Source organism: Tauraco erythrolophus, chromosome 16 (assembly GCF_009769465.1).
Source record: "Tauraco erythrolophus isolate bTauEry1 chromosome 16, bTauEry1.pri, whole genome shotgun sequence".
Lineage (NCBI taxonomy): Eukaryota > Metazoa > Chordata > Aves > Musophagiformes > Musophagidae > Tauraco > Tauraco erythrolophus.
This window is the reverse complement of record NC_141480.1, coordinates 13,417,529-13,431,631: the sequence shown is the minus strand read 5'-3', so window position 1 is coordinate 13,431,631 and position 14,103 is coordinate 13,417,529. Positions and strand designations below refer to the sequence as shown.

The window sequence follows — 14,103 nt, the reverse complement described above, 5'->3', positions numbered from 1 at the left end:
GTTAGGTGTCAGAAGAATTTATTCTCACCTGTTTCAATATCCTGGGAAAGTAGTTGGGATACTGCCAACAAACTCGTGCTGTCTTTTCCAATATAAGTGTCACAACGGAGTTTCCTACGGAAAAGTCCTCTGTGCCTTGAGGCACACAGCTCCCACTGAAATATTTTGAAAAGGCAGCAACGTGGTTTCTGATACCAACCAGTCTGTGTGAAGGACGTTTGAGAGTGTTACAGGTCTTTTGCAATTTTGAGGAAATATTGATGTAGTTCTAAAAAATCAGGGTCTATAATTAACATGCCTATAAACTTCTGTCACGTGGTACTGTATAAATAGTTCTCCACAGGAAGGGTATGTGCAATTATCTTTGAAAAACTTTTAGAAGACAGAGGTCTTATCCAGATAGGACACCGTATTAAGAAAAAGTTCCCAAATTTATGCATATAGATGACATTAGAAAAATTATACATTATAACTTACTCATTGCTAAAAGAAAATTAATTTTTACAAGATCAATTAAGTGTCCAAAACCAACCTTAATTCTACATGTGTAAAAACGTGTTTTTTTGATGTTCTAATGATGTCTACCTCCTATCAATAACAGTTTTTAGTGTATTGTTATTGGACAGTCAATGAGAGCAATGTTCCTATTCTTTCATAGCAAGATTTTTGTTTAAAAGTAGAAGTCTTTTAGACACTGTGATGTCCTGAATGCTGCAGGTAAAGACAGAATACTCTTCCAGAACACTGCCTCACACTGTGTTGCAAGCTAATGTATCTCAATGAATCAATATTTTTCTAAATTGAACAAACGACAAAAGGTGTCAGACAGGAGGCTTTTCTTCCCCAAATTAGTTTTTCTTCTTGTGGCCTTGGATTTTTAATACAGTTATGGAATAATTAAGCAGAGTGAAGTATTAATGGAATTTTATAAATAATGTTAGGGTTGCCAGATGTTCATTTTTCCTCTTTTTTTAATGTACATCAGCATTCAAAATGTAGGCTGCTAGTGGGTCGTGGGGAACTTAGCTATGTAAGACTAAACGTTGTAGGGTATTAAAAATTGAGCTTGTGTGGATGATGTTTTACTGATTCATTTGTTTGAATATACCCCTCACTTCTATTTCCAGTTTTGGAAAGACCAACTCTTAAATCAGCTGAAAGGACGAAAGTCTAACATATATAGTCTTTCAATTGAGTCTTCTCTTAGGTAAGAAAATCAGGAGATTTTTTCACCTGTTCAAAACCAATATTCAACGTCTGAGCCCCTTCATCATTTCTAGAGCATATATAACTGTTTTGGACACTAATTTTCCTCTGCATAAATTACCAGTTAATGTAGCTGAATGAGATAAAAGTGTAGGGATCAGCTCAACACGAGGATGAATACAGGTTGCAATGATGAAATCGATGGTAAGGTGCAAATGTAAGTATCTTTTCCCCCACATGATCTTTGCCCTTAATAAAGGGTGGGAGGAGAAAATAATGGGTCATTTACACCTACTCAGTGTGATTTTACTGTAAAAGTTCTGTTCCTGGAAACATGGCCTACTCCAAGGTAGAAGACAGTTGCTAATAATTGTTTTCATATATCAGAAACAGTCTTCAGTTTTATGCAAAAAGTTGGGGTTTAGGACATTTCCATCAGTCTTCAAAACTATCTTTTTGGAATGCAGTTGAGAAATTCAGTATATATTTGCATTGAAGTACAAAAAATTGTTCCCTCTGCACCCAAATTGGATCTTCAACATCACTTGTCTTTTCAAAATGGTTATTTTCACTTGAGTTCTGTTCATTTTGTGATTTAATGGCATTGAAATAGATAACTTAAGAATCGATGTGTTCTTTTTTATCATATTTACGTCAGCTGCGGTTCACGTTTAAATAGCAGTTTGTTACTTCTGCCTAAATGTTGCTTTCCTCAGCAATGATTGATATTATCCTCACAGTTATCTATTACAATTTCTACTGTGTCTTTGAAGATCTACTCTCATGAGAAGTGAAAGTAAGTTTCTTGGTTCTTCAGTATCGCTGATAATCAAATTGAGCTTCAAGAAAATGGACCATTATTCTGGACTTCTTAACATTCAGCTTCTCAGTATTCTGCCATAGTCTGCTTTTAATTAAAAATTAAACTAGACTTCCTCCCCCCCCCTTCAAAAGTCTTTTATATGTAAGACAGATTTGTCATGTTTAATATAGTTACTAGTGTGCTTAGGAACTCCTTTTTTGTATGATATGTTTAACAGGGAATTAATACACTTTATTGCAGAACTGTAATGTATAATAATCTGCTTTTTGAGATTTACAGATTGAGGGATTTTTTTCTTTGTAATACTATTAGTAGAAGTGAGAAATAAGTATGTTTAGTGCTATCTTTATATCGGCAACAGTCACCACTCATGTTTTCTTCACATAGCGTTTTCCTAATGTCACCCATGCTATGCTAAAATCCCCTTTGAGGATGATCCAGAGTTAATCAATGCACAAAACTAACATATCATTGTCAACCTTATCCTCAGAAGAGGTCGTCTGCTAAATGAAGTGGATTAGATAACACAAACTGTGGCAAAACTATGAGATAGGATGTTTCTAGGTACTGTATAAAATGTGCATAGTTATCTAATATTAGGTTTTTTTGCCTAGAGAAATCAGACATGTAATTTCAATAGTGATGGAGATCCCTGAACTTTAGACATTTAAATAAATAAAACCGGATCAGATGTATTATACATTATTGTGTTCTGGGTTATGCTCAATGCATAAACATAGCACTTGGTCTGCAGGAAACACCAAGCACAAATGAATGATGGAGGTCAGAAGGAAAAGACAAAGAGCATTCTTGTGTGTGACTTGTGAATTCCCACAGATCTGGGAAAGATCTGTACTCCAAGCTACCAGAAAGTGCCAGTGTGTAGTCAGAGACTAGTGCTGGACTGTGGTGCCTGGTTGTTGCTATAGTCTCAGAAAGAATATAGTTCTGATGACGTGACACCCGCTTTGGGCTAATTAGCCATCGTTAGCTCCGTGTCACCAGGCACCACTGTGCTGCATATACTCGTCTCTCTGTTATGGGAGGAACATTTAGACTTGCAAGATCTCCACGGTGTTGAATCCAATAACTTTTTAGATCATTCATACTGGTGGGAGTAGCTGAGCTTATGGAAGCAGAAAGATTGCAAGAAATTGCCAAGTTCTAGGAGCTAGAAGGTTTTTGAATATTATTGCCCTGATACAGTTCTCCTTACCTTTTTCTAATCTCTCTTTCTTTTCCTAGAAATATTGTAACAGTGGAAACTTACTTGTGAAAGCATTTTTCAGCAAGTACCCTAAAGTACAAATGATTTTCACTGAAATCATTAGGAAAAAGACCAAAAATGACATTTAATGGGTTGTGCCAGGACACCTATTCTGTAAGTTACTAGGCTTACTGTAAGCACGAATCAGCCTGAAGTCCTTAGGTGAAAATTAAACTTGGTTCTGCCAGCACCATGAAAAGCCTGCTCTGGGCCCTGGCATCAATTTTGTAATTTAACTTGTCCATCAAAACACCTTTTTTTTAATAGCTGTATATTGTCCTGCGTAATTATGGAGTCGCATTTCGTTCTTCCCGTTCTTCTTCTCCTTACCCAATCTCTCCAGTAAGGAACCATTTGTACAACTGGAAGGTGATTGTTTTTTGAGAATGTTACCAATTTAATCTAAAAATCAATTGAGTTTCACTGCAGTCAGAAAATTGTACATCCTGTTTTGTATCCAAATCCTCAGAGCCTTAGGGGAAAAAGTCTTTGAAGTGAAATGTAAAAAGAATTTTAATGTTTTATGCAGAAAGACAGAATTTTGGGAGGGTGAGAAAGAGGAGAGAGAAACAAGTCCAGTATGCTTTTTCCAGTTTCTCTAATGCCAAATGTGTTCAGCAGTACATAAACTCTAACTTACCTTCTCTCCTTAATATCATCCCATTGGTTTCAGTGTATGGTGACTTGTATTCTCCTCAGCTTTGAAGACCTCTGTATATTCAAAGAAAGACTTCTAACTTATTCTTTCTGGCTATGTTTTTGAATGAATGAGTGGATGGTGAAGAATGAAGTGATGCAGTGAAGTAAGCTTGAGTGTTCTGAAGGGTTTTGGAATTTCAAAATCTGCTTTGCCTGCTACTTAAGATTTTATAAGTAATTTTGCTGTTTGCTCTGAGCAAATGCAAAACTGCTGAAGAAATTCTTGAAAAAGGAGAAATTAGTGATTCTATGATTAAAAATAAATAAAATGCATAGATATTGCTACTAAAGGTGTTCCATGGTCTGTAATATAAACAGGATTAACCATTTATTTAATATTTCTGTATAGCATTCATCTCATGGTACAGGACCTGTAGATGTCAAGTTTCTCAAATAGCCTGATAGTCTATGACCTGCATTTAAATAAATTAATATGTCTTAAGACTGTCAGCTAAGAATATTTTGTGTATTGTTTATCAAAACATTGAGTCTGGTATAGATATCATCCATTTTATTTTAGGAAGCTACTATATTGTGAGTTGCTAGGCAAAGAAAATCCAATTGATAGTAGCAGAGACCTGGGAGACTAAGTAGTTTGGTACTTATTCCCTAACTATGAGTCCATAGATTTTTTTATATTATAATGTAATTTTGTGATTTTTTTTTTCAAGAAATACCATGTGTATAATGCAACTATGTTATTCTCCATAATGTATATCCTATTCTTCTTGTACTTTATAGTAGCATTTATTTCCAGAACCTGCTGTAAGCTGAGTTCTCAAGTGTTTCATATTGGTGAGCAAAAGACAAATAGCTCAGGTGATCAGAAAGATCACCTGGTGCAATACCAGCTCTGACTGAGCCTCCAGACCTGCTGAGCAGAAATCTTGTTGAAGTGGCCAAATTACGCTTCATCATATTTCCATGCTGACAGTGTCCAGAATGGCTGATAGAAGATGTAACTAGAGGGACACTGTTTTGGATAAGCTTGAGCAGACGAGGTTAGGATTAAAACCGTTCCGAACAGGATCCTTTTGCCTCATTGTTAATGCTGAAGTAGTTCTCCTTAGCTCGGATGTGATGCTGAATGTATGTATGTAGCGGCCAATACTGTTCCAGCAATGAACAGTCAGTTTGCTGGTGGTTCAGAGCAGAGCGAGGTTAATGCATGGCCTCAGAATCCTCTCTGGTTTAGCCATGTTTTCACTGTTTTGCATGTTTGGTTCTGCCCCCCCCCCAAAGAACAACTGTCTTTATCTTTAGTCTTCGTGTGCTACCATAGCATTGGTAATATGGACCACTTGAATTGCTGCATAGTGTGCACGTTATGGATGTGTATGTGTGTCTATGTATCAATCTAAAATATAGCCCAGCTGTCACAAAAGCTCTGTGAGGCAGTGAATCCTACTGACAAATCCTGAGCTTTTTAAAGAAGTTGGCTTCTTCCATTGTGTGGTGTTCCTGATAGCTGTCACGTGCCTAAATACTTTTATGCTCAACCAGTAATGCTACAGCTTTCATTTTAGGTTGCTTGTGTTTAAAAAAATTCTGAATTTTGACATTTTTTGGATAGACTAGAAAAAAAAAAGTGTTTTAGCAGTTTCTGTATGAAGAGGGGTTTATTATATGTTCTACTGGTTGTTTATTTTTCTCCTGCAGTGCTCCATCATCTATCATTCCTTAAAGTATGGGCATGATAAACTCCCTGTCCATGTTAATGGCAGTCGAGAATGCTTTGCTTCTTTCAGGATTGGTGCCATATTACCAGGACAATGTATTGATTTGGTTGACTGCCGATGTGTGATGCGTGACAGAAATGAAAAACTGAACTTTCTGAATGCGAAGTAAATTGTGCTGCTGCTGATATATAAACAGTTTAGGAAAACACAATTAATCAGATTCCCTGTGCTGGTAGCAGTGCTACATACAATTTTATATGTAGTAAAACAACAGTTCTTTTACAATCTAAATCAAATAATGTTTTGTGCTGAACTCAGATTATTGCAAAAAGGACTTGCAGTGTTTTTGATTTTAGTATGCTTTACTTTCTATGCTACTGACACGTGATCTGATAATTTAGAAATATTGAGCCGACATTCATTAATTCTGCCTTTTTCTTGTCAAAAGCCACAGATTATTCTTTCTAGACTGCTTATTACTATTTTAAATTGGTTGGTCTTTAAATAAATTTAACTTGTAAGTAGAGTTGTTTTGAGTCCCAAATACCTGCAGATGGAGTTTATTATAGCCTCAGGTAATTGGACTTCAATATCTGTGAAACATTCACTAGAGACATGAATAGGCTCATTCTCTCCCCTGGCAGATATTTTGCAGATATTAGACTTATATGCAATTATCTTTGGGTACTTTCGCAGTACACAATAGCATTCATTTGTAGACGACTGTAATGTTCTTTTCTCTCCTTTTCCATGTTATGAAATGAATGTGATAATTTATCCTTCTTGGAAATTTATCTCTTGGAGAGAGAAGTATTGTAATGAAAGCTTGAAGAGACTTCCTGAAATTCTTCTTATCAATACCTGCTAACAGGTCTTGTCATTCAGTGTTAAAGTCTCAGCTTAGCGTTTCCCCAACATAAGTACCTTACGCAGCAGAGAGTTCTGCACGGTCTCCCCAAAGTAGCCCAGAGCTGAGTATTTTGGAATCTTTGGTTTGAACTTTTGGGTGACATTTTCAAAGCGGTTCAGCTCTCCTTAAGAAGTAGTTGTCGATATTTGCTTAGTATTAAGGCTGTGAGAACACAAGGAGAAGCTTAACGACATCTTCCTGGTAGAGGGGGAATGTTGGTGCATTTGGCAGTCTGCTGGAATGTAAATCCTGGAGTTCTTAGTGACAGAGCAACCAAGGAGGAGAGGTGCTATGCTGGACCTTATTTTCACCAGCAAGGAGGAGCTGGTGGGGAACGTGAAGCTCAGGTGATGCCTTGGCTGCACTGACCATGAAATGATGGAGTTCAAGATCCTTCGGTCAGCGAGGAAGAGTGCACAGAAAGCTCACTGTGCTGGACTGAGTTTAAGTGCACTCTCAGGAAGTTTGCCGACGACACCAAGCTGTGTAGTGTGGTCAACACACTGGAGGGAAGGGATGACATCCAGAGGGACCTCTACTCTGCTCTCATGAGACCCCATCTGGAGTATTGCATTCAGCTCTGGGGCCCCCAACATAAGAATGACATGGACCTGTTGGAACGGGTCCAGAGGAAGACCAGGAAGGGACTTTTTACAAGGGCAGGTAGTGATGAGACAAGGGGCAATGGATTTAAACTGAAAGAGAGAAGATTTCAATTAGAAATAAGGAAGAAATTCTTTGCTCTGAGGGTGGTGAGGCACCAGAAGAGGTGGCCCAGAGAAGTTGTGGATACCCCATCCCTGGAAATGTTCCAGGCCAGATTAGAGGAGGCTTTGAGCCAACCTGACCCTAGTGTAAGGTGTCCCTGCCCATGGCAGGGGGGTTGGAACTAAATGATCTTTAATGTTCCTTCCAACCCAAACCATTCTATGATTCTTTTTTGCGTGAACCCTGGTATGATTTGACGGTTCAAGGTCAAACCATGTATAGCCAGTTAGAAAAGTTCTACTAGCAGATGTCCTAAAAAATAAAATAAATGAAGAGCCATTTGGGCTTTTTATAAACATGTTTTCTCTTACATAAAAAGTGGGGGTTTTTTGTTGCTCTGACTTATTTTAGCATTTACTGTGTCAGAAAGATAAATGAAAGATGGATTTATTAGTTATGAAGTCTAATGGTTAAATTACCTCAAAATTAAATAAATTAGCTTGATTAATTCCACCAACTTCAGTAAATGATATTGGAATCTGGAACTTCCTGTTGGAGGGCAAGGTAGATTTGAGATAGAACATCAGCAAAACTCAGCAGTATCGCAAGGTAAGAGTGAATCCTCACAACAAGGTATGTAATAATATTCTTTCTAAACTCTCCAAGAATGTTATTTTGTATTTTTCATAACATATACTTGCTTTTACATCTCAAGATTAGCCAATTTATTTCTTTTTCTGTATTTTATTTTAGATTTTATTTTATTTTCTCTCTGGAAGCCTAGAGTGAGACTTGACAGATATAAAGTGGTGATACACAAGGAAACATAAGTAAGCTGTCTGCCTTTTTTCTGAAGATAGACTTCTGACCAGAAAAGTAAAAGATATCATGACAACTTGATGAGTTTCAGGTCTGCAGAATCTGCACATGTTCCTCATACCATGTAACCTTGGAAAATGACCAAAGATCTTGCTGCACTGATGAAGGATTTGTGCTTCACACAAATGCTGAAACAAATGTATTCCCTTTAAATGCCTTACTGAAGTGGACCTGTCTTGCCATGAACACAATTGTTCATGACATCCATCCATGTACCATTGATCTTCCTGGAAAAGTGCCTTTTAAAGAAAATGAAGCAGATCTAGCGGTGCTTAAAATCTAGTACCCTGCAGAGAGTAGAAACAACTTGTCAACAGCCAGTGCCCCAATGCTAACAGTAATTTTCTTTCCTGTCAAACAACCTTCTCCACTGGGATAAGGTACACAAATAGGTGTAGTGGTCCTACGTGCATCCCAAAAAGGACAGAGAACCTTCTTTCCATGCAGTATTTGGGAACATGACAAGACCTTTTGTTATTAGTGGATTCAGGTGGTAAGTAACAATTTGCAAAAACAAGGTCTCTTTGCTGGAATACAGCTTTTACAGATAGCCACTGGAGACCCAGAGGATGGGGACAGGCAGGATGAGACATTCATACTCACAATCCAGGGAAGAGGAGAGGAATTACCAAGATGTTACATGAACAGTATCAAAGCCAGAACTTCCTATAAGCTTTTACCAGAAAAAGTAATGAATGTAAAAAAGCTAAATTAAGGATTAAAGTATATTGTCAAAAGTTTTCAAGTTGTATTTCACAGCTCAAGTCTGTAAGTTCATAAACTATGGTAGTCTCAATTATGTAGCTAAGTGCAAGTATTCTTCATTTCTTAAAACATTCAATACATAGAAGTGCGTCAGTACTTCGAGTCATTTTAGAAGGAAAGAAAGTTTTGAAGTATTGTGTATTATTGTCGTGTACCTTTTGCCATCTTTACATTGTGGAGGAAATAGAACAAGCTGAAGAAATGAGAGATAGAGGGGGAGGCTCTCATGTAACTAGGCAGTCTCAGAAAAATCATAATAAAGAAGCAAAATACATTATTTCCTTATGTAAAAACAATTCCAATCTCCTGGAAAAGTCTGTAATTTTACTCTTTTGAAATAATTTATCTGATACTGTAGAACAATTCAGAGTCAGTTCTGACAACAGTCTTGGCTGAGCTAAGGACACCTTGCTTAGTTATTGGAAATCATTGTGTTAAAACTATTATTACCTCTAAGTACAGGATCTCTTGCTCAACATGGAACAATTTTATGCTGTAAATTTCATCTGAGATAATTCTATGTGGGATGCTAAAGGTTTTCCTATGCAAAGTTGCTGTAAGCAAAAAGCAAAGTTCAATCACATGTTGATATTCATGAGACAACTTCAAAGCTGATGAATTCTGATGATTAAAAATGCAGATTTGAACATACTTTGTATCACAAAGTGCGTAAGAAGCCTCAATATGATTGTCAAGTCATGGATGATGCTTGTTTCATTACAGAGGATAGGCCACCTACAGACAGATAGCAGTAGTTTTGGCTCTTTTTCAAACTTCTCATGTTTTAGACTCTGAAAAAGTAACATAGAGTAAATGTAAAGATTATGATATCTATGAGATTCTTTCTTCTACAAAAATTCGATGTAGAGGAATTTAGCCAATTTTTTGGATGGCACTGTCTAAACAGAGGAAGGAAGCTAACTATTATGAGAAGTTATTAGTCCAAATTACGTTCAGTTATTCCTTTGATGATTCTCATGTTGGTGAAACAGGAGAGAAAGTATGAGAGGAAGCAAACCAGTAACCATTGATGTAAGCTATCTGTTGGTGTGAATTTGAACTCTGTTTCTTACGGAGTTCTGGGTATGTCAAAAACATATCATGTTCCACATTTGTAGAGCTTTTTCTCCATTAACCTGAAGATTATTTAGAAGATACAAGTCTCTTTTTTCTTTGGTAGATGTCATCAGCTAAAGCTAGAGAGCTTTTGGGTAAATGGAAAGATTAAGGAAGAAATTGTTTCACAAACATTTTAAAAATCTATTCTCTCATCAGTTTTGCTGTCAGTGTCAGCAACTTTGAAAGAAGAGCAGGTTCCATCTTGAATTCTTGATGTTCACGAGCTGTTCAAAATCTGTCCTGTATGAATGAGATGGCTCTGATTCCTGAAATTAGTTTTCCATTTTCTGCCATCAAATTACTTCAGCTTTGCTGCTAATGCCATGAAAATCAGAATGAAAGAGTTGCATATGTAAAAAAAAATTGAACTGCTATCAATATGGTATGAGAATGCAAATACCAAAATACTTTAAAACTTACTGTATGTTGGATAGATTTTTATGGTTGTTTCAGTGTTTTCAGTGTTCAGACTATTGGATTCATATCTTCAAACTCACTTGCCGTCTGCTTCTGCTGTGCACCTGGATTATACTTGAATTATCAAAAATTAATGATTTGCAGAAACAGTTTTATAGTTTCTTGGTTATCACAAAATGCATAATCTGCATTATTCCTTGAAATTAAGTGCTATTTGAGCACTCTGAAATGGTGTTTATTATATAATTTTGTCTTTTGTCTGTGGATGAGAACTTAAAATCAAGGTCAAATATATATAATTTTATTATGTCAGTTTCCCAAAAGGTCTCTGAGTTGTTCTTTCATTTTCAGTTTTCAACAACAAAAACCTTTGAAAGGCTACAAACCTTCAAGAATATCTTGTTTCCTGGTTTTGTGACAGGTTTTTTTCTGATATCTGCTGATCAGTTCTGCATACCAACTCTGGAGTATGCAAGTTAGCTCAGTTGCCATTTGGCAAACTCGGATTCATGTTTCATGCATATGTTTTACGACTGCGTGAACATGTCCTGTCTTCTGAGATTTTTCGTGTGTGTGTGATGGGATATTTTTGCTTTGTTTGTTTTTTGGTGGGTGTTTTTGCCATCCAGAGTGATAGCTGTTGCATCTGCTACACTTGCTTCTTCCAAGGGCCTCATTGAACGTGACTGTCTTTTACTGCATTCAATCCATTTTCAGAAAAAAAATGCTTTTACAAGTAGAATCTAAATGAGTTTTAACTGGAGTTTGTCCTTTTTATCTATAGTTAGATTATAAACTACATAGTATACAAAGGAAATATCTTGAGATAACTTCTTCTCTCTTACCTGTATTACTCATTGTCCTCTTTCCTATGCTGATCATGGTGTACATGACAGAAATGCATCTCTTCTAGGCCTCACTGGTGACTTCGTCATGTTTCTGTTACCAGTGCTGATGTTTCAGCCCAGTGGCTTAAACTACAGCAAACCCACACTGTTTTATCCAGCCTTGGATCAGAAGCCACCTTAAGCTGAATGTACAGTTACTATCTGTATATAGGATGTGCGTAGTCTTAATTTGTTTTAAAGAGTTCGCTTTATTAATGTGTCGATATAATATATTTTTAAAAAAAGATAAAAGTATACCTAGGATTGCCATTTAAAATCATATTTAGAATTACTCGTCTATCTGTGTGTTTATATCCATTATGTTTTTAATGGTTTAGTTTTAGAAACATATTTGAAGTTATTTTCTGAATTAATTCTCTGGACCGCTCTCCGTGATGTCAGAAGAGATTTGTATGTTAACTATTTACTCCTGTTTTTATAGATGGCTATACAACAGATGACATTGAGTTTTACTGGCGTGGGGGTGATAATGCAGTCACGGGAGTGACAAAGATCGAACTGCCACAGTTCTCCATTGTAGACTACAAGCTTATCACCAAGAATGTTGTTTTCTCTACAGGTTTGTAGAGGGGGAATCACTGGGAAGACTTTTAGAAATGGGTTAATTCTCAATGTGCAGTTTGGGATCTGAGCAAAAATTTTAGAAATGGGAATAAATTAGAGCAGGAACTGTGAATTTTGAAAGGAGCAGTTTTTATTACAGCTTTGACAGTGTATAAGGCATCACTCATTAATATAAGAAGAGGATACAGTAGTTTGTCATGTTAAGGCTCATTTAAATAAGCTGTATTTTCTGTGTTCCTATGAAAACTGATTAAGCCCCTTGTACACCTCAGCACCCTAAACCCAGCAAGAAGTAATTCAGCTTGTAGGAAATTTAGGAACCTTTCTTTCGCTAGTTCTAGATGTTCCTTGTGCCAAGCTGTGGATATATTAGACTAATTATTTTGTCTTCACTGTAAAACCTTTAAAATATTTGTTCCACAGGATTTGTAGTTTAGCCTATGCTAGCAACCATATGACTGTCTGAAGGCTGAAAAGATACTTTGTGGGGAGAAGTAGAAAATAAGATTAGATTTCATAAAAAAAAAAAAAACAAAATGAGAAACAACTAGAACATTTCAATGACATATTAAATCATTCAGGAGAGACAAGAGTTGGGATGGGCTATTACTGTGCGACGTTCTCTACCTACTTGAGAAAGCTGCTAGGTGTGTTAAAAAAAAAAGTCTTCAAAACTCACTTTCCAGGTATGGATAGAAATCATTTTTGGAGGCTGTATAGAAGGATTGCACATCCCAAATTCTTCAAAACCAAGCAGAAATAGGATTTAAGTAGTGATCTCTAGGCACCTATTTCAACAAGTGTTTTATACACCAAAATACTTCTGGTGTCCAGTCCAGGCAAATGTTGCATTGCTGGAGAGGTTAGAGTAAGGATTGCACTGAAGTAGGCAGTGCTGCAACTTGTCAGGGAAAAAATGTTTCTATGCTTTGATGCTCTGAAGTGTATTTTGGCTGTTGATTGTTGAATATTATGATTACCAGTAGATAAGCACCTAGAGCACCCTTGTACCCTTAGAGTTAAAGATTATTTAATCCAAATTTTTGCTAGAAATTCTGAAGCTAATTATCCTGGATCTTTCAACTCTGTATGTAGTCTATGTTGCATGAAACAATAAAACCAAAAAATGACAGAAAAAATGTTTTCAGACTTTTATACAAGTAAATTATGGCTGTACCAAATATTCTTTTTTAGGTGCCTACCCAAGGCTTTCTCTCAGCTTTAAACTTAAGAGAAACATTGGTTACTTCATTCTGCAGACCTACATGCCTTCTATTCTGATCACTATCCTATCCTGGGTTTCCTTCTGGATTAATTATGATGCTTCTGCTGCAAGAGTTGCTTTAGGTAGGCATTTTTACACATCTCATGCATTAGCTGAATGTTTTTTCTTGCTTCTGGCTTAGAGGATAGTGCATGATTTGAAAAATAAATAAGTTAGATCTTTTTATGTCTGGCTTGTTAAGCTTTGTATTATTTGAATCAACATTCAAATCATCTCAATTTAAATAAAAATTAAAGTGATTTCATGTCTGAATTAGCTAACTGTATAATCATTGTAACCAGAATTAGCCTAATTGTCTCGACGTTTTCTGTTGTTGTTTTACTGCTTGTTTTTCTGCAAAGAGAATGCATTTAGTTTGCTTTTGCCAATGGCAGTCCAGAACACACATTCAGCACTGTGTTATGGATTATAAATTGCTTTTCCTTTCAGGTATGAATTAAATAAAGTTTTACTAAGGTGGTGTAGCTAACTTTTTAAGTTGAGGGTTTTACCTTACATTCTAAAAGGAAAACAATTTCCTTAATTAATCTCCAGAGTACTTGGATATCTCATCACTAATCCCATGTGTGTTTGTTTCTGCTGTGCCCCTCGTCAGAGAATCCAAGCATGTTACAAAAATAAACATGAGTATCTGTTGCCAAATTTTATATAAATCAAACAGATTCCTGCCAGTACAGCCCTCATGCAGATAAAATAAGTGAAATACAATGGAGAATTTTACATTTCAGCTTTATAGAATACTGTCCGAGTGTTACCAGGCCTTTCTCTGTACCATTTTCCCATAAGAATTCAAAACTGCAGACATCCTGAAAATGCTGGAGGAAAGCAAGGTAACAGTGACTCTAGGCTGGTAATTTATAACTGAGACTCGTTG

At 36.4% G+C, this 14,103-nt stretch overlaps 1 protein-coding gene across 1 annotated transcript in view; it reads left to right on the top strand.

The window, feature by feature from the left end:
* GABRB2 (gamma-aminobutyric acid type A receptor subunit beta2) overlaps nt 1-14,103 on the top strand; it is a 153,612-nt gene that overhangs the window by 120,731 nt on the left and 18,778 nt on the right. Inside the window, 2 exon segments of the mRNA XM_086621411.1 lie at nt 11,802-11,939; nt 13,139-13,291. Of these exon segments, the coding sequence (XP_086477537.1) occupies nt 11,802-11,939; nt 13,139-13,291 (291 nt within the window).